The 25,303-nt window shown below is 43.1% G+C and overlaps 1 protein-coding gene across 3 annotated transcripts in view; it reads left to right on the top strand.

The window, feature by feature from the left end:
• ATG7 (autophagy related 7) overlaps positions 1 to 25,303 on the top strand; it is a 183,134-nt gene that overhangs the window by 34,012 nt on the left and 123,819 nt on the right. For all 3 annotated transcript variants that reach the window (XR_014788511.1, XM_084839861.1, XM_084839860.1), the window contains exons 12-16: positions 3,607 to 3,801; positions 7,940 to 8,143; positions 8,679 to 8,794; positions 10,228 to 10,303; positions 17,975 to 18,055. Coding sequence is in view for 2 of the 3 variants with exons in the window: in XM_084839861.1 (XP_084695987.1) it covers positions 3,607 to 3,801; positions 7,940 to 8,143; positions 8,679 to 8,794; positions 10,228 to 10,303; positions 17,975 to 18,055 (672 nt within the window). In the remaining variant the exon portion in view is untranslated. The remainder of the gene's footprint in view (positions 1 to 3,606; positions 3,802 to 7,939; positions 8,144 to 8,678; positions 8,795 to 10,227; positions 10,304 to 17,974; positions 18,056 to 25,303) is intronic.

Consider the following 25,303-nt stretch of genomic DNA (forward strand, 5'->3'; position numbering starts at 1 on the left):
AGGGGAGGGAGTGTGGGGGGGGGAGAATCTTTTTTTCTTTTTCTTTACTTTTTTTCCTCCTCCCTTTCCTTTCCTTTCCTTTCCTTTTTTTTCTTTTTCCTTTTCTTTTTGTTATTGTGGTGTCCTCATCAGAATATTGTATTGCTGGGAAATTGTAGTATTGATCAGGTTGTTGGTATTTCTGGTATTGTTTATTTCATTAATAAAGAATGTGTGTGTGTGTCTGTGTGTGTATGATAAAACATAATAAAAGCAAAATAAACCACCATGATAACAGTTTAAAAAGCCAAATTAAGAAGCTGTATCTTAAACCCCTTACTGAATGGGGAGAAAGTAGGGACTAGTTGCAACTCCAAAGGGAGTGCGATACCGTATTTGGGAGCGACACAGGACAAAGCTCTTTCCCTCATGCCTGACAGGGTCATGCCTCTTTAAGGGAAGGTGTCTTCAAAAGGACCTCTCCTGCTGACCTTAATAATTGAGTAGGTTCACACTGAGGCAGGCAGTCCCTCAGATAGCCAAGCCCTTAGCTGTATACAGGTTTAAAAGTTAAAACGAACAGCTTGAATAGACCTTGAAAAGCAATTGGCATCCCTTTCAGCTCTTTTAGTATTGGAGTAATGGGATCACAACACTGTGCACCTGTTAGCAGCCTAGCTGCCGCATTTTGCACCAATTGCTACTTCCAGACACCCTTCAACGGTAGCCTTAAGTCAAGCACATTGTAATAGTCTAACCGTGAAGGCATGGATAACTGTTTCTGGACTCACTTGGGAATGGTTGCAGCTGACAGCTAAATGTAGTTGTGCAAACACACTTCTCGCCATCACTGCCATCTGAAGATCTAGGGACACTGTAGGATCAAGGAGCAATCCCAAGCAACAGACCTGATTATTACAGGGAGTGCGACCCCTTCCAGAACTGTTTGAATCCACTTCCCAAGCCAGGCTTTCTACCAACTGCGCCCGCATCTTGTCTGGATTTAATCTTGGCTTGTTCACCCTCATCTGGCCCCCGAACCCTCCCTCTCTGCATAGAATACACTGTGTGATAGACGGCTGGCATGTGTGTGATCTGGCCACCCCATTTCTGGGGTACAACATATTGCATCAGTTCAAATTAACATGCCCAGTTCTCCAAAACATGGTTGGTGATCAGAATGGTGCTGTGGGCTTATGTGTTCCCTTTGCACCCTCCAATTTCGACTCCCATTTTTCTTTGTTTGAGGAAACCGTAGTTTGCCATGAACCAGGCTAACTGGGAGCTCCACAAAGCGTAGTTTGTCTCCAACTGGGGACGGAAACTCTCTTGAAACAGTAGTCCGTCCAATCCCGTCCCGTCCGCTCCGAAACCAGGCTAGAAAATGTGATTTCTGTACACAGTAATTTGCCTGGCTCAACTACTATATAACAGCAAATTATGGTTTGCTGAAGGGAGAGAGGAGATGGCGCACACGAGAATAAGGAGCATGTTACGTCTTTACACGTCCCTCCCGCTTCCATTCTGTGTAATCGCTGGGCAGGCAACAATCCCAAAGTAAATCCACTTTGCTGATATGAAATGTCAGCTATCTCTAATATGATCTATTATCACCTTTTTAAAGGTGGATGTTTTAACACTGTGAAAATCAAAACTAAACCATTTGAAATCCAAATATATTTTGCTTGTTCAGTTGCGAAGTATAGTATCTATGGCTGGGGTTTCCAACATGTTGCCCATGGGCACCAATGTGCCCACAGGTACCTCTCTTGGTGCCACCAGGCCTTCTGCCCTTCCTGATTTTTATTTTTATTTAAGTTTTAATTAAAAAAAAATAGTGGAGAGACTGACATGCTGCAAAATGAAGGACTGCCCTCAAGTGCCGTCTTTATTTGGGATCCAAAGAAGCTTTGTGTTTCTTGAGCTGAGACCCCACCTCTGCCTTCTTCTTGGGCAGTTATTTTAGGCTTACCAGTTTGCCTTCTGGGAAATGGGTGTTCTGTGAATGGGCAGTGTTCCCCGCCCCCCGACCATGGCAGCTACTTTGTGAGTGTCCATGACACTCCCTCTAAAAAAATTCCAAATGTGCCCATTGATCTAAAATGTTTGGGGACTCCCTATGTATGGGTTTTATCCAGTGTAGCATGTGCATGTTTATAGAAGGGGAATTCCCTGCCCCCTCCTCATGGGATCTTCAGGAAAGGCCTGGGATGTGGGACAGTGGGCTGGGGTAGGAAGGGGGTATGGGCAGGGCGGGTGGGGGAAAAACATAGAGTCATCAACCTCATGAGATGCTTGGGGGGGCATGGAGGGGCTGCAACGCAGAGGGTAGCATAAGGAATTCCTCTTGTGGGGGTATCCTTTCACCAGCACTGCTTAAGGATTCATTGCAAGCTACTGAAAGGCTGTTGCATTTGCAATAAAATGTTTTTCTTATGCCATCTGCTGGTCAATGAACTCCACTATTATTATTATTAGATTTATTAATCGCCCATCTGGCTGGTCAGCCAGATGGGCCACTACACCACAAATAAGAAATATTGACAGTGTCTTATGTGTGTTTTTGGTAGCCCTGTGCATTTAATTTTAATTTTTTTATGTTAATCAGTTCCATGCTTGTGTGTGTGCACCCAAATGAGGTGGAAGGGTGTGGTCTGTGTGTGGACAAATATACTTGTTTTTGGAAGCCTTTTTTTAATTGGCAAATTAGACTGTTCTGAAATATTCTATACTTTGACATTTGCACATGTAATGCACGCTTAGAGAATGCTTATTTTGCTTGTGCTTTTAAAAAATGTTTTTAGTTTTCAGAAAGTCCCAATTCCATAGGTAGGGATTCTTTTTATTATTTGTACACTTTTGATGCAAAAAAAAAAATCCATGTTGTTCAGATATAATGGAAAGAGATGAGAAGCTTGGTAGTTACACAGTTTTTTGACTGTGTGAGAGGAATTGTCCATTCCTTTGTGTATCGCTTTCTATAGCTACTGCTTTCATTTGGGGCTGGCTCAGTTGGATCCAGGCTGAGGCCAGGCTGAGGCCAGAAGCACCAATATTACTTCCTGTTTCAGAGCTGTGAGGGGCTCAGGGAGTAGAATTCCATTAAATTTACTTCAGCAATCACCTCTTACATTTCTCTTCCAACCCAATTTCTTCCCTTTTCACTGGGGAAGAGAAATTAGGGCTTTACCAGCCACTGTCCTTTGTCTGTGGAAATAGTGTTTCTTTCTCTCAGTGCGTTATTAGCACTAGTCTGAGAAAGTGACACATTCTCCATCCCCAGATAATAGGATGAGGCAGGACTAGTCTTTGCTATATGATGCTGCCTGGGATTTTGATTAGTGGGCATATGTTTGATTGCTAGAACGGGCAGGTACACAGAATCCAAGCATCTGTAGGCATTAGAAAAGCAGTGGAAAGTTGGCAGGCTATTTAAAATGGCGGAGAAAGATACAGAAGCCTGTGTCATGCTTGTTGGTAGTCATGTCATGGGCCCCATCCAGGAAGTTGCCATGATAGTGCTGTAACTGCCATCTAAACAGTAATGCTTTCTGATTTTTAGTAGCCGCAGTTCTCATTTTATCTGCTGGAAGTGGTGAATTTCTTTTCTGTCTGCTTCCCTTTTAGAATGCGGAAGGTTTTAATATGAGTATCCCAATGCCAGGTCACCCGGTGAATTTTTCTGAAGTCACCTTAGAGCAAGCTCGCAAGGATGTGGCACAGCTGGAAGAGCTTATTGATGGTCATGATGTCATCTTTTTGTTAATGGACACCAGAGAAAGCCGATGGCTTCCTGCTATTATTGCAGCCAGCAAGAGAAAGGTATTGTATATATATATCCCAGAGGCTACACTGTAAGCGGTACACCATGGTTTGTGATGGCTGGTCAAAAGTATTCCAGGATACTTATAGTTGCTGATTAAATATGAATCAAACTTTTTAGCTGGAGAAAAAAAATCGAATGATGTGGTGTTGTTAGGTGCCTGTTGCTTGAAATTTCCCCCAAACTGAAAACTGTGAGGAATATAAGAAAAAAATTAGCCATCAGTTAGGAAGAGAGTGCAGCTGTATGAGTGTAGGCCCCCTCCCTGCACTCCGTTGCACTGTACACATGGATGCCTGGGGGCGTGTAGTGCTAAATTCCACAATCCAATATTGGTCTTCTCAAACCCAATCCACCCAAAATAAAGATCCACTGTATATACACAATATATTTACTTAACTCAACATATAACAAAAAGTGTGCATACAAATGACAGATATATACACAATTTCAGCAACACTTAAGTGAGAATGCACAGTAGAGAAATATATTTCAGACTCCAATCCAACTACAAAGTACTGGTAAATGGAGACTATGTTGAGTCTTTATCAAGCCATTATGAAAAAGGAGTTCCATGTCCTTGAGAGAATATCCATTCTTTTTGTTGTTTTGATTGAAGCTGTCAGGTCAAAATCCTCCTGTGCTTTTGGTGATAACAGAAAATCCCTCCAGTCATTCTCACCCTTCTAGAAGAGTATAACCATTTTTGTTACTATATATTCTCAGTAATTACAAACAACATCACACACCAAAGGCAAAACTCTTACCGACAGAATATTAGATGCTTCTTTATCCCAAAGAGGTTGTGCTAAAATCCACTCCTCTTTCCACAGCTCAAGGGCAGACTGAATGCCACTCCAAACTTAGCTTAATTTATCTCAGCTGCAGTCACCACTCCCTTAGAAACAAATGTTCTGCTTAAAGAAACAGTCATTTGTGGTAGGGAACATACAGTATCTAACTTTTTACAGAAACATAGATAAATTAAATTTATCAATAAGCCCATGAGGCTTATTGTTTGCAAAGCAAAAATCCAAAATGCCTCTTGATGACAATGTCAAACATGTAGATCTTGCCCTCCATAAATTGAAGTATGTACCTGCTCAATGGGGGAAAAAACCTTCAGGTCCTCGGATGAATGATTATATTCCCCAAAGTGTGTTGTTAATGGTGTGAATGACTGGAGGAATTTTCTGTTATTGCCAAAAGAACAGGAGGATCTCAACCTGACAACCTCAATCAGAACAACAAAAAGAAAAGATTTTTTGAAACTGAATTATATACCCTGTAGTTGTGATTGGGGTCTAAAATATGTTCCTCTATTGTGCATTGTTACTTACGCATTGTTGTGGTTTGTTGAAAATTTAGAGTAAACAATCTAAAACAAAAATAGAGGAAAAGAAAAAATATAGCTACATAAATTTGAATATATCAGTGTCGATGCATGCATATGAAGTGTGTGTGTGTGCGTGAGGGTGAGGGAATACAGCTTTCTAAAAATTATGAATAAACTTCAACAAAAGCAGACCAAATGTCCAAATAAGTATCTATACTCCACCCATTCAAATGCTGAAAGCATTAGAAGGTCTTCAGTCCATTGCATTATAGGAGGTGAGCATTTATCCTTCCAGTGTTGCAGTAGCAGTCTTTCAGCTGTTAAGGAGAATCCATTTGCGCTGACCATGCGTTAGCTTCTCAGAAGCAGGTAGATAATTTAAAAGAACGTGTACATCAATAAATATTGAAGAGTGTTCCAGTACAAAGTTTATCTATATAATAACCTCCTCCCCAAAAGAGGCAACTGTTGGACATTGCCAAAACATATGTTTAAAAGAAGAATTAGCTGTGTTACACCTCCAGCAATTAGCCAACTTGGACAAACCCTTATTAAAGAGATGCTGTGGCATCCATAACAAAGGCACAGAACAAGAGTTTTTGCTGAATAATACACAACCACACATAATGTGCTGAATAACACATAACCTGAGATCCATGGACACTTCAGATACAGACGCTAAAGCGACGATCCATTGATTAGGCAAAATGGGACAATACAGTTCCCTATTCCATTCCTGCTTAAGACCCTGTATATAATATTTATTCACCAATAATAAGTATTTATAGACATGGATCGTGGGTTGATAGAACTGATCGGCCTCAGTAATTGCTTCCAGTAGCAAAGGGAACTCTGAAGCTGTAAAAGTGGCAGGGCCAAACCTAGATTCTGGGGGTGTTCAGACTATCGCAGGGGGAAAAGAAGCCATCATGACTTCTTCCCCACACACATTCTCCACCACCATGTGGGCTGTACCTAGGGATGGCAGAGAATTCCACCACGGATCTCGGTGAGGCCGAATTCCAGTGCATTCGGCCCCCCGAAATCTGTGGCGGAATGGCCTGCCCCCCCGCCACCCCATGGATCCCCCCTGGGATGAGACTTACCTGGGGCGGATCTTCCGGGTGGTGGTGGCGGCAGCGGCGGCGGCTGCGGCAGCTGGTCTTCCGACCGGCTGCTGCCACCGCCACTTGCAGTCTTGTTGGGTTTTTTTTTTTTTTACAAGATGTGATAGGCTACGTAAAGACTAACGAAGCCTATCACGTCTAGCTAAAAAAAAAAAAAATAGCATACGCAAATGGTGGCGGCTACGGCCGCTGCCATTTGCGTTCCTTATTTTTGGCCGTCTTAGTCTACGTAAATATTTACGTAGAAGAAGACAGCGAAAATAAGGTGAACGCAAATAGCGTAGCGGACGCTATTTGCGTTCCCCCTTATTTTTGCCGTCTTAGTCTACGTAAATATTTACGTAGACTAAGACAGCCAAAAATAAGGAACGCAAATGGCGGCGGCTGTAGCCACCGCCATTTGCGTACGCACGTTTTTTGTTTTTTGTTTTAAGCCAGACGTGATAGGCTACGTAAGTCTTTACGTAGCCTATCGTGGCTGACTACAGGGACGCAAACGGCGGCGGTTACGGCCGCCACCATTTGCATCCCTGCTAGCCAGCGGCTGGATGTCCGGCTGCTGGCAGAGCCGGCCGGCAGCTCTGCGGAATGATTCCGGGGGGAGGGACGGAGCGCCTCCCCCCCCAGCGGAACCCGGCAGAGCCAGGTAAGGGGAGTTACCTAGCTGTACCCCACAGTGCCACACATGCTGTACATGCACCAGTGGTTCACACAATTACCTGCACTGCAGCAAGGGCTGGCATGTCGTGCGAACCTGGCAAACAGCTGCTGTGCATCGTGGGTTGTAGGGTGGGTACCCCCACCTCACCACATGCCTGGTTCTCATGACTCGCCAAGCTGTGCTGCAGCAAGGGTAATTATATAAACAAAAGGCGCAGCACAGTGCACCCAGGAGCGTGGGGAGAAGACACGGCGGCTTCTTTTCCACCTGTGATTGTCCGAACTCAGCCTCTTATCAAATGTTGCAATTGCAAGTATTGCCATTCAGCTGTAGCGGGCAAGTCATATTTGACATGCAAAGCCAAGAATCACAAAAACTAACCATCATTCATTAGTAGATCCAAGGTAAAAATAATTTTATCTTCAGATTTGCCACAAAAACTTTTTCTTACCAAATTTTAAATTTGGGTTTCCCCATAGAGTCAATTTAGCATGAGGAAATGGATCAAAATGTAACTGATGTGACATTATATGCCACACGTCTCTAACACCTGCAACTGTGGGAGGAACCCTCTCCATTTCATTGGGCCAAGAACTTAATGCCATCCATTTAGGGAGAGGGTCCAGACAAGAAGATTCCAAAACTGACCAAGGTGGAAATTCTGATCTAAGTGGAAAAGACCAAAATTTGGTACAGGTCAACAAACAGGCCTGATGGTATAAAATAATTTTACTGTTGATGAAATTGTGTATAAATATCTCATTTGTGTTTTCACTCTTTGTTACATGTTGAGTTACTTAAATATATTGTGTATTTACAGTGGGTTTTTCATTTTTTGTGAAAAAATGGAATTTTTAGTTTAGTGCCAAACCTTGTTTTTGTCATGTCACCTACCTGGGTTGGGTTTTTTTTTTGGTAAATAATAATAATAAAATACTGACATAAATGTTTTTCATTTTTTCTCTACATTTTACTTGCATATAACTTTCTTTGCTTTTCAATGTTTTGTACAGCTGGTCATTAATGCTGCTTTGGGGTTTGACACGTTTGTTGTGATGAGACATGGGCTAAAAAAACCAAAGCATCAAGAGGTGGGCGATTGTCCCTGCAATAACCCCTCTGGCTCGGCTGATCTTTTGGGATCATCGCTCTTCTCAAATATTCCTGGTTACAAACTTGGTTGCTATTTCTGCAATGATGTTGTGGCACCAGGAGATGTAAGTAGACTTCATGTAAACCACTACTTATTGGGTTGTTTTTAAAATAGTTTTTTTTCTTGATTTCTAATATAATCTCCCCCCAAATTGTCTAATTTTGTATTTATTTTTTAAGAACAAGACTTTGGGCAGAATCTAACTAGTTTCCCTCCAACGATGGAAGGCTTCTGTCAGCAGAATAGGGAGATGGACAACTTTCAGTGATTCCTACTTCTCCCTGTAGCCCCATCTTCCTGCCTCCAATCCTCCAGAATGAAGCAGTTCGCAGGGTGGAGAGCTACATGGAGAAGGGGTATCACTGAAAATTGCCCAGCTCCCTGTTCCATTGACAGAAACCTTCTGTCGGTGGACTGGTTATATTCCACCCTTTGAAATCAATCACTTTCCCCCCCTTGAGAATTAAATAGATACCAGCACACTGGTAATTTATTAGCACCTATTTTGAAAGAGAGCTTTACACTTCTTGTACAATGTTACAATTTTTTTTTGTAAAAGCTTGGAACTATATCATTATGAAAGCTGCATTCCTTTGTAGTCCACCCGGGATCGGACGCTGGATCAGCAGTGCACAGTCAGTCGACCAGGATTAGCCATGATAGCAGGAGCACTTGCTGTTGAATTAATGGTATCCATTTTACAGCACCCAGAAGGGTAAGTTATAATTGTGGGGACAGGACATTCTTTTTAGAGTTTAAAAAAACGCTCCACTATCCCCATTCTGAACTCAAGATGTAAAGAAGATTTATGCTAAATTGGATGTCAAAAGGGAAAAAAAGAATGTATTTAAATTAACTGGTACTGTTGTAAGAAAACAGATATTATAACCATGTATGAGTACTGTAGTAATTCTCAAGTAGTTAACTCGTTTGTTGCAGAAGAATCTTTCAGTGGGGCAAAATGGTAATCAAGTGTTCATAAAGTACCCATTTCCTACTCTGCACAAATGCAGCGTCAGGAGAAGAAGATGGTGGATTCCTTAAGGTCATGTATGCCACCGTTAACACTAAAAATACCTGCCACCCAACCTGAGCATCTTTAGAGAATTAGATAGACATGCCCATTCGTCTTCTATTTAATCTGGAAACAGTAACTACACCTTTGATAAGATGACAGAAGTATTCTAGAGCTCAGTTGAAAATGGAATTATTTTATGTGGGTACAGTTCCTTTTAATGTGTCAAATCCAAAGCAGCTATCGTGGATCCTTGTACTGTAGTAACTACAGCCTGGTTTGAAAGATGCTCAGTTTTGTAAAATCTCAAAGAAAGTAATTGAGACTGAACCACATGTCGGATTATTTAATTAATAGCAAACATTAATTATGGCATTGAAGCATTCTGTTCCTTAAAAATATACGGTTGGATCCAGACTTAGTCATGCTTGGAGTAAACCGATTGAAGTCACTGGGACTTAAGTTAAAAAGGTAAAGGTAAAGGTGTCCCCAGCCAGTCGTTTCTGACTCTAGGGGGTGGTGCTCATCTCCATTCCTAAGCGGAAGAGCCAGCACTGTCTGAAGACGCTTCTGTGGTCATGTGGCCGGCATGACTGAACACCGAGGTGCACGGAATGCTGTTGCCTTTCCTGCCGAAGCGGTACCTATTTATCTACTTGCAGTTTCTTGATTTCGAACTGCTAGGTTGGCAGGAGCTGGGACTGAAGACGGGAGCTCACTCCGTCACGCGGCACTCGGGTCTTGAACTGCTGTCCTGCTGACTTTCCGGTCTGCAGTTCAGCGTCTTAACCACTAAGCCACCGCAGACTTAAGTTAGTTATAACTAAATCATACCACTGATTTCAATGAAGGTTTTCTAAGCATGGCTATGTCTGGATCCAACCCATAAAGTGGAAGTTAATCTAGACTTTTAAAATTTATCCTAAATATGGGACAAATACTGTTTCTCTAAGGTAAAAAGTCAATATGGGTGGCTTTCAGTTCCCTCTTTTACAAAGATATGAAGATGGGCCCATTCTAAATTTCACTTAGGCAAAAGAGCATCCTAACTGGACCACTTAAAAGTTTGGGATTAAATTTCAAGCTTCAGAGCAGAGAATTATCTGTTTATCTTTTCCCCTTTTTTTTGTTAGTGGCTATGCTGTTGCTAGCAGTAGTGATGACAGAATGAATGAACCTCCCACCTCTCTTGGCCTTGTGCCCCACCAGGTGAGTAAACCAAAGATAAATATAGTTGTGTTGCTATGTTCTTATATAGAGCCAGGGTGGTATAGTGGTTAGAGTGCTGTACTGGGACTCGGGAGACCAGGATTCTAGTCCCCACTCAGCCATGAAGCTCGCTGGGTGACCTTGGGCCAGTCACTGACTTTCAGCCTGACCTACCTCAAAGGGTTGTTGTGAGGATAAAATGGAGAGGAAGACAATTATGTACACCACCTTAGGCTCTGTGGAGGAAATATAAATGGAATGAATGAATGAATGAATGAATGCATGACAAATAGGTAAATAAGAACCACGGTGGCTTTTGTAGCGTCTAATACTTGAAATGTCAGTATTAAAAGACATCCTGGTAAAAGAATGGAGGATAAGTGAAGGTCTATATGCCTTGTTTACTTCTCAGTTTTGTGAATTCAGGGTGACACAAATTGAAATCCCAGGGTAAGGGTTTCAAATGGGTTTAAATTGTAGGAATATATAGAGAGATAATCCTGAAAAGTGGCATATAAATAAAGAACTAAAAAATAGTAAGAATGTCATATAGAATGAATAGCTAGCTAGTCAGGGATGACTTCTCTGTTAACCTTGGACTGGATCTAGGATCTGCCTTCAGAGGACAGAATGGCCATCACAGAAGGTGCCTCTGCTCAATTTTCAGGGATTCCTCCCTCTCTCCACCCTGCCTCATTCAGCAGGGACCTCTAACCTTCTGTGTAGCATTTTTGGGAGGCAGAAGGGGCTGCTGTGGGGAGAAGCAGATACAGAAATCTGCTTTAGCCAGCCCAGCTGCAGGCATTTAAATCTGGATTCAACACTTTGTCTATTAACTTGGGTCTATTGGCTAAAGGCCACGGTGTAAGGTGACCCAGTTCTCATGTCACACATCTGGTAGATCCAGCGTCACTCTGCTGGAGGTCTGCTAGCACAATGGGACTTTCTCCCTCACTTTCTCCCCCCCGCTTCAGCCCTGTGTGCCACTAGAAAATTTGCCCCAGAGGGTTTTGCAGTCCTTCAGAGCAGATTTTGAGGGTGCGCAGGAGCTGTGGTAGAGAGGGGGAATTGGCCTCCTCCTGATTCTGCCAACAGAACTGCTTGTATCAGTAGAATTACAGAGTTGGTAATCCAACCCTAAGCTTGCAGTCTTGGCTTAATAAGCAGCCCCTTTCTTGCCATTTTGCTCCTCCCTTCATACAAATGGGAAAACCAAGCCATGCTAAACATAGCTTCCCGTTATGTGTGAACTGGGAACTCTAAGTGCTTCCAAGCAAGCCAGCATCAAACCCTGGTTTAAAGCTGCCTTCTTATCCTGGCTTGTTTGCAAGTACTTCACCATAGTTCACACCTAACTGGAAGCTATGCGGAAGTATTGAATCATGGCTTGTTTTCCAACTTGCATGAAGAGAGAAATCAAGGGGAAATGATTGGGGGTGCATCACCCTCATGCTGCTCATGCATATCCTGGCCTATTAAGACAGTTTTTCCTTTTGATGTGAAGGTGACCATAGTTGCTTCCAGTTCCTGTGACACTTACACTTAAAATGGAACTCTCTTTGTGTTCTGTAATGTGTTGATAAGACGCCACCTATTCTTTCTATTTCTGATACTTTTATTCTGCTTTTCTATAAAATTAAACAAGGCAGCATACAGTCCAAAAAGACATAAAATAACATCAATTAAATAAACTAAAAACAATTTACAGCAAATTCATAAAAGCAGTAGCAGTCAAGTTAAAACTATTGTTAGTTAAAAACAATATCCTCAAAAGGAATGTTAACGGAAAAAATATTTCCACTGCCTGGCAAAAAGTGAGAGACGATGAGGTGTGGTGTAACTCTCTTGGGAGGCTTTTTCAGATTCTGGGCACCACAACAGAGAAGGATCTGTCTCTAGTGCCTGCATCCATATATTCAGCGGCAGCAGAGGGTCAGAGCCAGAGAATCAGCTCAGATGTAGAATATAGTCCTTGCACAAAGTTATATAGGGGATTCAGTTCTTCTGGGTGCCTTTTGCATGTAAGTTGCTCTAACTCTAAGGGCACAGTCCTACGGGGATAATCGGCTGCCTCCAAACTCAGAGGCGACCAACTATCCAATGCGGGGTGGGTGGAGTGCGGAGGGGATCTTCCCTACACTCCAGCCTCCCTGCATTTGCGGGTAGACGGCCAATTTCGGTTGTCTAGCCAAGGAGCCTTGGAGCAGGGGAGAGGCTGGATGGCACATAGGAAGTGTTGTAACGGTGCTTACGCTCTTCCCTTCCTGCCCCCAGGAATGCCCCCTTTTTAGTTGCTCCGTGCTGCTCTTATGAGCACGGACCTGGGGACGAACTGCGCTGCCTACGAGGCAGCGGGGGAAGGGTCCGGGAGTTGGTTTTCCGGGAGCCAGCCTCAGAGCACTGGCTCCGAGCTCATTTCCCAGAAAATGAAAAATCCTATGGCCATCTAGACACTGTGTAGCAGCCATAGGATTGCACCCTTAGGCTGTTAATTCATCTCCCAGTCAGGTACTGGAATAAATGGCCTCCAGAATTGGAGGTCTAGAATAGTGCTGTGTACTATTCTAGTACAAATCGGTGGTCTGACAGGTATGTTTTCAGCATAACAAATCTTGTCTTTGAATGTGGTGGTAGTTAAGACTCTTCTAAATGCATCATCTATGTTCCGAGATGACATTGACTAGGTGTTTCTCCTCTTGCTTCCTCTTGCCATTTGTGCGTGTGTGTGGAAAGGACGTGTTTGTTCATAATACTGGATTTTCCCACAATATGATCTATGCTCCATCATAAGTGTTGCTAGAATATCTCAACTACCTTTTGGAGTCCAGCAACTAGCCATCTAGTAACTCCAGATAAGGCTTGACTCCTACAAAACCACCTCCATTTTTGAGCTTCACCCATTACAGCCCAGATTTGTTTTATTTTTTTATTTAAACATTCATACCTACCCTGCCCTTTAGCCAAAAGCTCCCAGGGTTGCTTCCAAAGAAACCTAGTATTAGGTTGGATTCAGAGGTCTTTTGTCCAGGCAGAAGGGCTTTTCCTGACTTAGCACAAGGTCCTTGTGCAAGAAAAGAGAACTGAAATCCGGTGGTATGCTCATATTTGCACAATGGGTTGCACTATCTCTTGCACACGGTTTTGCACAAGATCTCAAAATACATGGTAGCACAAAGCCTTGCTCAAGGTTTCAAGGTTGTGTTCTCCCATAATCTCTCACACAGTGTCTGAAGATGCATGCGAGCATAAGCCCTAGTGCTCCTTGCCACTGCCTCACTTGTACATCTGTGGATCCAGCCTGTTGTTTTAATAGTACACTGCTTCATGCCAGGCACAAACTTGTGTTTCTTATTAATGCTTCGTAAGACTTCTGGTCAGTGCTAGATGTTTGGAGACCTGTACTTTTTAACGCTATGTAAAGCTGCCTTCTCCACCTCTACTGCCTTCTCCAACTCTACCCAAACTCCCAGAATCCCCTAGTCAGCTAGGGATTCTGGGAGTTGTACTCCAACACATCTGAAGGGCACCAGGTTGGAAAAGGCTGTGGTGAAGCAAGTCCCCATTTGGTGACAGAGGCAGTAAGCCAGTGGAAAACATCCGACTTTGTGTGAGTCAACTTCTGATTGCACAACGGGGCCTCCCCCCGCACTCCCCTGCATGCCCCCAGATCCACCCTGGAGGGTCTTCCAACACGCTGGAGCAGATGCTCGGGCCATGTGGAGGGCTGTAAGGAGGAGGGGGAATCTGTTCTGGTGGTGCCTCTTGCCCTGGTGGGCTGACACTCTTCGATGTCACCCAGTATTAACTAGGTAGCTCTCCTTCCTGTTTACTTCCTGTTTGCGCAAGAACTTCCCTTTGTCATTCTTGGAAATGTAACTACTTGTTACATGCTACCATTACATTTTTAGTGGATTACTTGTGGGGCTTTGTAGCCACTGATGGATGCCTCCTCTTAGTTGCCCTTACAGTTATCCTGCTACCTGTTAGTGTTGTTTAAAGTTCCCAAAATTCTCCATTTGCTCATGTTAAAAAGTGAAATAGATTGAGATTAGCCAAGGTGCTTTTCCCCTTGTAAAAGATACATTGCACAGAGTGGTGAAAAATCATGTCGGTTTTTGTTGCAAAAAAACCCTTAGTTTTTTACTAGTGTTAGTTACATTACAAAATGTTGTCCTGTATGGTCAGTATTTTTTTCCTCCTCATTTGTATTAACAAATGGTTTCCTGCTGGCTAAGAAGATGTAATACGATCCCAGTTCTATTTGCGGATGGCATGTCCGTTTAGAATTAAGAGGGAGAACTTCTTTAGTCCAGAACTTATTGTTTTTCTTCCTTGTCTGAATTAAGGGAACTATAGATGATTCACCATAATCTAATTAACTCCCCGTCCCTTCCCCTTTCATAGCTGTATTTTCTTCTTATTATTTAGGGACTCCTTGCTGTGCATCAGTCATCTCACTATTTGAATGCTCAGCAAGTCTCCAGTTCTAATTGCATACAAAGGCATAGTAATATAGCACCAAAAATAGCACAAATGGTTTTTCTTTGTTTTCCTTTAGTATAGAATTTCCTAATGTTTTAATTTCTGAGTCTCATTCTATGCACAGTTCCATTATATTCACTATATCTGTCACAGCAAGTCCCTGTATCGTATAACAGCTGCTGTGCTCCACTAAAGGTAGCAGAAAAGACCAGCGTCCCTTTTGCCTCTTGGGCCAGTGCAGACATAATATGCTGATCTGTTCACTGTGATAAAGAGTGGGTATGAGGTGAAGATTATATGTTTTCTCCTCTTTGCTCTTCACCTGAACTAATTTCCCATCTGTTCCCTTGTCAGCAGTAACCATGGTATATAGTTAAGGGTACATCTGTTTAAGTACTAACCATGGTTAATGTTAACCAGGGTTAGCTTTTAACCACATTTTGAAATCCTGTTGGAAACTAGCCCTGTTTTGGCCAATGCAGACATAATGCCCTGGTTCTCATGCAATGGTAACCCAGGTTGTTGGGTTTTTTTAACCATGGTTTACCATGAACGAGCCAGCATGCCATTTCATACAGCTCAATTGCTTCTGCTTGTCTTCTCCTTCCAGTGGGAATGGCTAAGCGAACCCAGAGCTCTGGCATGTCTGTCTCTTGACAAGCCAGAATTAAAACTCAGGGTTTATTGTTCCAACTCTGGATTGTTGGGGGAGAAAAAAAACCAGTTTAGGGGGGAAAAAATTCAAGTTCTGATGTCGCGCTAGACAACCCAAGTATGGAGCGTGGCGCTTGTCACTGCCACAACTTAAGCCAGCAGATCGGATCGGGCTTTCTAATGGATATGCAACACAATCCAGTGTGTTTACTTGGAAGTAAACCTTACTCAGTTGAGCAGGAATTACCTGGATATAAGCATGCCCAAGATGCGCCCTTGGACTATAAGAGCAAGTCTTTTTAATGATTCAGAAACGTCTAGTAATCTGATCTGAGACTGAGATCTTAATTAAACGGATGGTTTTAGTATGTTTCTCTGATACAACTGCAGTACGATGCACACTTACTAAGGAGTAAGTTCCATTGAATTCTCTGGGACTTACTACTGAGTAAGCATGCTTAGGGTTGTATTGCAATCGGATTATCTATTTATTTATTGTATTTTTATCCCACTCCTCAGCCAAAAAAGGCTCCTGGAGCGGCTTACAGCAGCCTGGCCACAGAGGGAGAGATTGTACTCCTCCTCTGTGGACAGCTCTGTGTGGGATGGATGGATGGATGGGAGGAGTCAGCTTGGCCCTGCCCACTTTTCCTTGCAGTGGGGAGAATGATTTCCCACCCCTACTTTAGAATAAAATGCCCTGTTCTCCTGATCAGGTATTTCTTAAGATGATAAGGCAAGGCAGGTATAAGCTATTTAAAGAACCAGTTAATAGCTTTGTTTTCTTCAAAGCAGGGCTATAGAACCTCAGTTCTAGGGGCCAAAGCTGGTGCGGTATTTGCAGGTGGCCATTTTGAATATTCAACCCTCTGTGGGAGGTGGCCATGATTTGTTTTGTCATCCAAACCCAAGCAGCAGGGATTGTTTGAGCGTTAAACAGCCCTCAAATAACTCTAAAACAGACCATACATTATTTTAGGGTTGTTTAATCCTCAAACAACCCCTGCTGCCTTGGTTTGGACAACGTGACAAGCCGTGGCCAGGGCTTGAATACAAAAGTTGGCGCCTGCAAGCACTGTGGCTCACTGGGGCTTAAATAAGCCATGGTGGGCTGTGGTGATCCTACAAACCAGGTGCCTGTCTTCACTTCAAAAGAACCTAAACAGGGATGTCATAATGGGCAATAATATGGACATGTTATGGGCAATAATAATACACAGAATGCCCTGTAATCATAATGGGTAATAATAATGGACACATCACATATTGGGCAGAAATAGTGGACACAGACTGCCCTGCATTCTGAAGGGTATTAGACAGTTTGGATCATGCTGTTTTAGGGTTGAGATATGCTCACTAAGAGAGACATTTGAAATAGAAAGTGTTTGGTGCTATACGCCTCTAGGACTGGAATAAATTAGAGAGATCTATGGGTGTTTGGGAATGGCACACAAATACCTGGCATAATACAAGAAATGGCAGTATGTTCCATGCTGGATTAGTGGTTCTACACAAAAATGTTTTATAATGAAAAAAGAGCTAAGTAAAAATGCACAAATGCCACAAAATATTTGCTTGAGTGATATTACTGTTTTGGCCACCCAGGATGAAAGAGATGAACTAAGAAAGGTGATCCCTTTTATTGGTCTGTAGTATCATGTTACCTTCTTTGTCTCTCCCAAAGGACTTATTATAGTTGACGTTCTGGGAATTTCATATGCACACAAACACTTCTCTAATACACAGCACTGGCTAGCATCGAACAGCAAGGAAGTGTGCATTCCTTCCATTTGAGAATCACTGTACATCAAGGACCTACGCGCTGCATTTAATAGCATTTTCTCCTGTCATCTGCTGTGTCAATTCTGTTTAACAGCATTTTCTGCTGTCAGTTGTTGTCATGGTTTCTTCCCTTTGCTCAATAATTTCTTATGCAGTTGAGGAGTTTAAACACCAGGTGGTGCTGTGTCTCTATGAAATAATATTGCGTGTTAAACATCCTAAGGGGCCGCGGTGGCTTAGTGGTTAAGACGCTGAACTGCAGACCGGAAGGTCGGCAGGTCAGCAGTTCAAGACCCGAGTGCCGCGTGATGGAGTGAGCTCCCGTCTTCAGTCCCAGCTCCTGCCAACCTAGCAGTTCGAAAGCAAGAAATTGCAAGTAGATGAATAGGTACCGCCTCGGCGGGAAAGGTAACAGCGCTCCGTGCACCTCGGTGTTCAGTCATGCCGGCCACATGACCACGGAAGCATCTTCGGGCAGCGCTGGCTCTTCGGCTTAGAAACGGGGATGAGCACCGCACCCTAGAGTCGGACACGACTGGTTGGGGACACCTTTACCTTTTTTAAACATCCTACCTGCATAACCAAAATGCATAGCGTGCCAAATTCACTTCTGCAGAAAGGCCTGCTGAAGGCAGGGTACTCTCACAACTAAGAATGTATATACTGGCTGCACTGCCTTCAAAAGGTAGCAAAATTTAGGCAACGCAATGTCATTAGTCACATAATGTCGCTGCGCATTTCTTTGCTTTACAGATTCGAGGCTTTTTATCAAGATTTGATAATGTCCTTCCTGTCAGCCTGGCTTTTGACAAGTGTACTGCCTGTTCTCCCAAAGTAAGTTTGATTCCCCCCACCCCAGTAAAGTGTTTTGCTACTCACAATGCTTTTTATTCTTCTCTGTATGCTGGTTTCTTTGCTTGCCTGTTTGTTTTTGCCTGCAAGCTTGGTTCAGGGGAAGACGCTTTCCTTTATTTATTTTGAGATGTAAACTTTGACTCAGTTCCAAGAATTGTATTAATCTTAGATAATTCTCCGGCTTAAAGTATTGAACTGCCAAATCAATTCATCTGGCAGGCTAAAGAAGTACAAAATGATTGTGCATAGTACAAGGTGGCCAGTAAGATAAGATCTTCCTCTTGCTTTGTGTTGAATAAAAATAACCCCGCTGCTATCACCACTGTCACTGATGGGTGTTTTAATATTTTTAAAAGAATGCTAAGTATATCGTTCACAATGAAGGACTGTGAATGATCTGAAGGGTATATCCTTCAGAATGCCTTTCCAGTGAAGGCCAGAGAGGTGAGCTGGCCCACGAGCACCACGGTTCCCCATCCTAAACTCAGATTATTGTCCCTTCTCCCATTTCCTTGCCTCAATGGATAGAACACCGCATTCTTCACTGTGGTGTCCTTCAGATGTGTTGGACTGCAACTCCCATCACTTCCAGCCAGCGTGGCCATCGGAATTATGGGAGCTGCAGTCCAGCACATCTGAAGGGCACCGGGGGAGAAAGGCAGATATTATATGTTCCTCCCCTCCCTCACTCCTTTCCATTGACTGACGGTGCTGGTAGTTAAGGGCCCATTGCCAATTTGTTGCTAAGCTGCTTCTGACACCTTAGTAGCAGGGGAACTGCTGTAGCACGTGACCTTTCATATCGCTCTGGCAACAGCAAACACTCAGCATCTGGTGGGAAGAGCCCATCCCATAGCTGCATTCCATGCTTGTCTTGCTCCAGTTCACTGCCAGCGTCGAGTTTCTGTTACTGGAGCAGCTACGAGACCATGCGCTGCACCAGCTTCTGCACCGTTAAAGTGATGTCAGAAGAAGCTGTGGATTTGTTTGCTTAAGGCACGTGGGTGGTTCCCTCCCAGCATCACACTGAGTTGCCTAGCCTCAAGCTCAGGCGGAAAACTCCCCTCAGGGCAGTTGGTGGAAGATGGCCCAGTAGGGGTGGGTTGAGTCCAGCTGGGGCAGATTCTCAGGTCTTCATCTGTTATGAGGGTGAATTCAAAACATATCTCTGTGTGTTATTTGTTAGGGGCTTATTCTGACTCAAATTGAGATGCTGCTGTATAACTAAGAGCACAATCCTATGACAGAAAAACATCCTAAAACTCCCACCATGTCCCAGTTGGCATGGCTGGCTGGGGCATGCTGGGAATTGTAGGACTTCTTTCTGTCTAAACATGCATAGCATTGTACCCTAAGAACCTCTTTTAACTGTTAAGTGAGAATATCTGAGCATCCTTTTTGATCTTCAAGACCTTTCATAGGTACAGATATGTGTGTCCTCCTGAGTATCCATACACTGCACCATAACAATAAGGTGTAGATTTGAACTTTCTCAGAGTGACAGTGCTTCACTTAGCTCTTGAGTTATAATGATATGGAGCCCATTAAGGGTATCCACCCTCATTTCCCACAAAACATGCTTACTGTAGCCTGGAAAAGCTGCAAGACAACCTCAGACTAAAATAGGAAGTTCTTATTTCTTAACAAACTGACCTCGCTCTGTGTGTTGTTGTTGTTTTTCATCCCTTCCTGCCTGATGAGTTCTTATCAATCTGAGACAGCTGGCATCTCACCCAGCCTTGGCTTTGCCCTTTCTCTACTTTTTTCTGGTTCATTGTACCAAACCCTCTTAACCACTTCCTCTCCTTTGATTTTACTTCCCTCTGTTCCTGATACAGTCCTCTGCCTTTTGACCCTGTTGCACCAGTGAATTGACATCTAGTGGACTACTGGCCCAATCTCCTTTTTTAGGCAGGGCTGTCCACACATTTTCTCAGAGGAAAGAGGTCCCTTTTAGCTTTTAGAGGCTGGAAAGTAATTTCTATGCTTTTTCTTGATCCTTTGCATGGCTCTAATTCTTTTGTTTCCCTGCCCTACCACTACTCCCCTCTACCTTCATATGCCAGTTTGTTCTGTTCTCCTTTACTTCTGCCATGTCATCTCTTGACCAAATAATTGAAATTCTGTGCAAAAAAAAGCCTGCACCCACACATTCTGAGTAGAATACATTATGCAAATGTGCACCAGTTTAATTAATCTCTCATTGTTTGGCTTGTTAACTTGGAAGTTTGCCATTTAGCATAGGCAGCTACTGTCATAGGACTTGTTTTACTTATGAAACATCTTGGCAAATACAGCATTTGGTAGCACTGAGATACTGTGTGTGTGTGTGTGTGTGTGTGTGTATAGAATCTCTCTCACACACACATTCCTTTGAGACCACCTCAGTTCTACAGCTTTTTCTGAGGTAACTCAGTCCATGTTAGCAATCACCTTGCCTGGGATATCTCACTGTGAATGCTGAGTAGGTCTGACTCATAATTTGGCTCGCATGTAAATGCTATTAATTCAGTGTTGTCAGAGATGCATTGTAGACATTTCTTTCCAGTTTCTACCAAGAGCAACAACATCATCTTCATATATATATATATATATATATATATATATATGAGGGCGTCCACATTCCAAAGAGTTGGGGGCAGGTCCAGATAAGAAAAGCCTTCTGCAAATATGGAGCCTTTGCCTCTATAAATGCATCTGTTGTAATGGAATGCCAGTCAGGCTTCTTAATGCAATAGGTGTATTTCCTTAGGATTGCAGGAGCATTCTGTATTTCAATCTAGCATTTATAAGGTTTGTAACAAAGTTTGTCATGTATGGGTTTTCGGTTTTGTAAAAGCAAAGTAGAAGAGAACAACTTTATTTCCTTTTCCACACCCTTAATTCCCCATCCATCCCTTGTTGCTTTTTGAATCTTAAGTCTTCTTTCCTTAATGGGGCAGCAGGAACCCTTAATGCTTGCTGTTCATATCCCTTATAGCAGGGATCCCAAACCTTTTTGGACCCGTGGGCACATTTGGGAATTTGACAAGCTGCTGTGGGCATCACCAGAAAATGGCTCTCATGGTGGACGTGGCTAGTCACATAATGGCTGCTGTGAGGGTCTAGCCTGTCAAAAGTGAGCTAAAGCGTTGGTGAGGGGACAAGAAATAAGAAGATAAGAAGAGCCCTGCTGGATCAGACCAAGGGTCCATCTAGTCCAGCGTTCTGTTCACACAGTGGCCAACCAGCTGTTGACTGGGAACCCACACACAGGACACAAGTGTAATAGCACCCTCTCATACATGTTCCCCAGGAACTGGTGTACATAGGCTCACTGTCTCTGATACTGGAAGTAGCATATAGCCATCAGGACTAGTGGCCTTCTCCTCTAGGAATTTGTTTAATCCCCTTTTAAAGCCATCCAAATTGGTGGCCATCACTACATCTTGTGTAACAAATTCCGTAGTTTAACTATGTGCTGTGTGAAGAAGTACTTCCCCTTATCTGTCCTGAATCTTCCATCAATCAGCTTCATGGGGTATTGTATTAGGAGAGAGGGAGAAAAATGTCTCCTTATCCACATTATCCACACCATGCATAATTTTGTGCAGCTCTACCGTCTTTCCCCTTACTGACCATTTTTCCAAGCTAAACAATCCAAGCTGTTGTAACCTTCTCTCATAGGGGACTTGTTCCTGCCCCTTGATCATTTCAGTTGCCCTTTTCTGCACTTTTTGCAGCTCTACAATGTCCTTTTTTAGGTATTGTGACCCGAACTGTACACCGTATTCTAAGTGTGGTTGCATCATAGATTTGTATAAGGGCAGTATGATCTTAGCAGTTTTAATTCCTTTCCTAATTATGCCTAACATGGAGTTTGCCTTTTTTACAGCGGCTGCATGCTGGGTTGACATTTTCACCCAGCTGTCCACCACAACCCCAAGATCTCTTTCTTGGTTGGTCACTGCTAGTTCTGCTCCCATCAGCTTTTACTTGAAGTTGGGATTTTTTGCCCAAGCGTACATCACTTTACACTTGCTTACACTGAACCACATTTGCCATTTGGATGCCAAATAGTGAAGTGGGAGGGATGGAGGAGGACACTGCAAGGCAAAGGAGTAGACGGGAGAGAAAGAGCAAGGCTAGGGCCTAGAAAGAGAGAGAAAGAAAAAGACTAGGGATGGAGAAGGGAGAGAAATAGCGAGGAAAGGGGTTGGGCAGAGAGAAATGGCAAGGCTAAAGGCTGGGTGTGCGGGGAGAGAGAGAGAGCAAGAGCAAAAGAGAAAGGTCTGTCTGGGCGGAAGTAGATTGGGCGAGGCCAGGAATCAACTCTTTCCTTCTCTGCCTGTCCACCAACAGCTGGTCTGCAGCAGGTGTAGGGATAAGAAGGACAACCTGGCGCCCAAATGTTTTTCTAGGCTTTTATTAAAAAGAAATATCTGAATGGGACAGGAAGTGGAGAGCTTCATGGGCACTGTGTTGGGAGACACCCCCCTCCCCGGTTATGGCGTGTTAATTAAGTGTGTGAGCCAAGAAGCCCCTGATTCAAATCTCAACACCATATGCCTGTATGTGGCCTTTGGGATTCACTGTCACAAGATGTGGTGTTTGGCAACCAACTTAGATGGCCTTAAAAGAGGATTAGACAAATTCATGGAGGATAAGGCTATCAATGGCTACTAGTCATGATGCTGTATGCTACCTCCAGGATCAGAGGCAGCCTGCCTTTGAGTAGCAGTTGATGAGAAACAAAGAGAGGGGGCTGTTGGCCTCTCATCCTTCTTGGGGGCTTCCCAGAGGCATCTGGTTGGCAACAGTGGGAAGAGGATGCTGGACTAGATAGACCTTTGGTCTGATCCAGCACGGCTCTTCTTATGTTCTTAAGCCACTGTTGTCCCAGCCTCCGACCCTCCTCCTCTGCTGTATGTTAATAATGATCATAATACTGATTAGTGATATCACATTATTATATGTGGCATACTCCGCATGCTCAAACTTTGCTACAGAAATGCAAAACATTTTTTTTTCATTTATCTGCCTCTGCCCAAGGTGTGAACATAAAATAGCGATGGAGGCTTTTCCCTGTTTCAAGTATCTGAAAGGAATGGGGAAGGGGTTAGGGGAGAGATGTGTTAGGAAATGATTTCCTGATTGTGGTCATTTTAAAAAAGCCCTGTTTTACATAAACAGGTTTGATGATTTAATAAAATCTGACTTGGGTTTTAACAGCTGTGCTATTCCCATAGCGAACACTTTTCATGTGGTGAGAATATTAAATTACGTTTGTGCTGAAAAGGTTGCTTCAAGGGTACATGGGTTTCCTTACAGTAGAAACATAACATTTATTTACATGCTCAGCTCCAGTTTTTAGCATAAAATACGCTAAGTTTCCTTGGACCATTGAGGTTTCTGATGGAAATGGCAAATAGAATTACATGTTTATCTTGGTTCTGTATGTCCCCCCCCCCCCCCGAATGCATTAACTTGTCATGATTTCACCATCAGCCTTGCCCACATTTCTGCCTAGACATTTTTTGGCCCTTGAAATGACTTAAACATTAAAAAAAACCATTTGCATTTTTCCATCTTCCATTTTTAAATATAAATATGCAATTTAGAAGGTAGAAAAGAATCTCCAGTTAGCATCTTAAGTATTTATAGATTCAACTTCATACTTCCCCAGCTCAGGAAAAAATTACTTTCTTTTCTTGGTTGGTGTGTGTGTGTGTGTGAGAGAGAGAGAGAGAGAGAGAGAGAGAATGAACGAACTGGACATTCAAGCTGCAAACTACCCTTGAAGTAGATAGTCACTTGCTCCTTGAGGTAGCCTGTGAGGGATTTTGAGATGGCCCCTGCAACTTCTTAATCTTGTCTCCCATAATCACCACCCCTATTATCAGTGCACATCTTATAACTGGCATTGCAAGCAGCTGCATCCAAGATGAGTGATCCTGTACAGCCAGTTTGGTGATATTTGTAACATGGCCAACACCGGAGAGTGTTTCAGGACTGTGTTTGTCAGGAGCAACTGCAGCTCACAGCTGCTTAACCTGCTTCGGTGTAAAAGAAAGCTAACGTGACATCATACATTTTGAAAAGGCAAATAGTGAAAAATAGAGCACAGTGTCACATGGTGGAACAGTGTTCAAGCAGTGGTGCTCTTCTAAAACTTATCGTCTCTTGATTAAAAGATCAGTAATAGAAGACAAGCTGTCTGCCAGTATCAATTTCCCCCTACAATGTGTAGCCACTAGGAACTGTTTAGTGTGTTTGAGGGAATTCTTAATTCTTAAAACTATGATTCAAAGCATAGTTGTTGGCAAATATGTTCCATGGAAATGCGAGGTGCATATGCCCAGGTAAATGCATTCAGGTGTTTCGTCTTCCATAACAAACATAATTCATTGTGCCTAAACAGCTTTGAGAAGGGAACATGGATTAACCATTTATACAAAATATGTTGTAGAGCAGAAGAGTGTAGTTCCATTATTCGACAGTACTTTTTTGTGAAGATTAGGATCCCTGGCTTGCTTAAAAATGTCCCAGTTTAGGATGGGGATTGTTATCTTGATGGAGCGGCACCGCTGGTAATTTCCCAGTTTCAGGGGACTTGAAAATACTGGTAGCCTCCATATGAGGCGCTTCTATGGTACTGTGACATGCACCTAACCATCAGTTAGTGGCACAAAAGAACAGTTAATGCTTCTGTGTGACTGCATGAGTGCAGATAGGAGAAAATGGGGCATGCATGCCCGAATGACGATGGCTTCTAACTTATGGTTCAGTTGAAGGCCCTCCATATTTTTTCATATAGCAGCCTTATAAATAAGCCCGCAAGAGTTACTAGCCTGCAAAAAAAAAAAAAGTTTAGCCTGCCGTGCAGTGGCAGAGGAGGGACCCAGAGCTCCGTCCCTCCTCCAGCAGCCTGGTACATTTCTATGCCGGATACAGAGGAGGGAGGCAGCACTCTGTTGCTCTTTCAGCAGCCCAGGCACACTCCTTCATGCAATTCCTTGTGGCTTATGGCTACAGGGTGGGGGCTTAAATACAACGCTGTAATATAGGAAGGAAAAGACTAGCCAAGCTTCAAGTACTTGGAAGGTCATTTTTAACCTTCCACATACAAATGTTGATGTCTTTGGTAGCTCTTATAACTAAAATAAAGATCTTCTTTCATAGATATCAAATGTAATATAAGAACTGAATTACCCCTGTTGATGCGCTTAAGAGAACAACAGATTTCCA

Source organism: Heloderma suspectum, chromosome 2 (assembly GCF_057233095.1).
Source record: "Heloderma suspectum isolate Gila_16-S chromosome 2, 16-S_ref, whole genome shotgun sequence".
Taxonomy (NCBI): Eukaryota; Metazoa; Chordata; class Lepidosauria; order Squamata; family Helodermatidae; genus Heloderma; species Heloderma suspectum.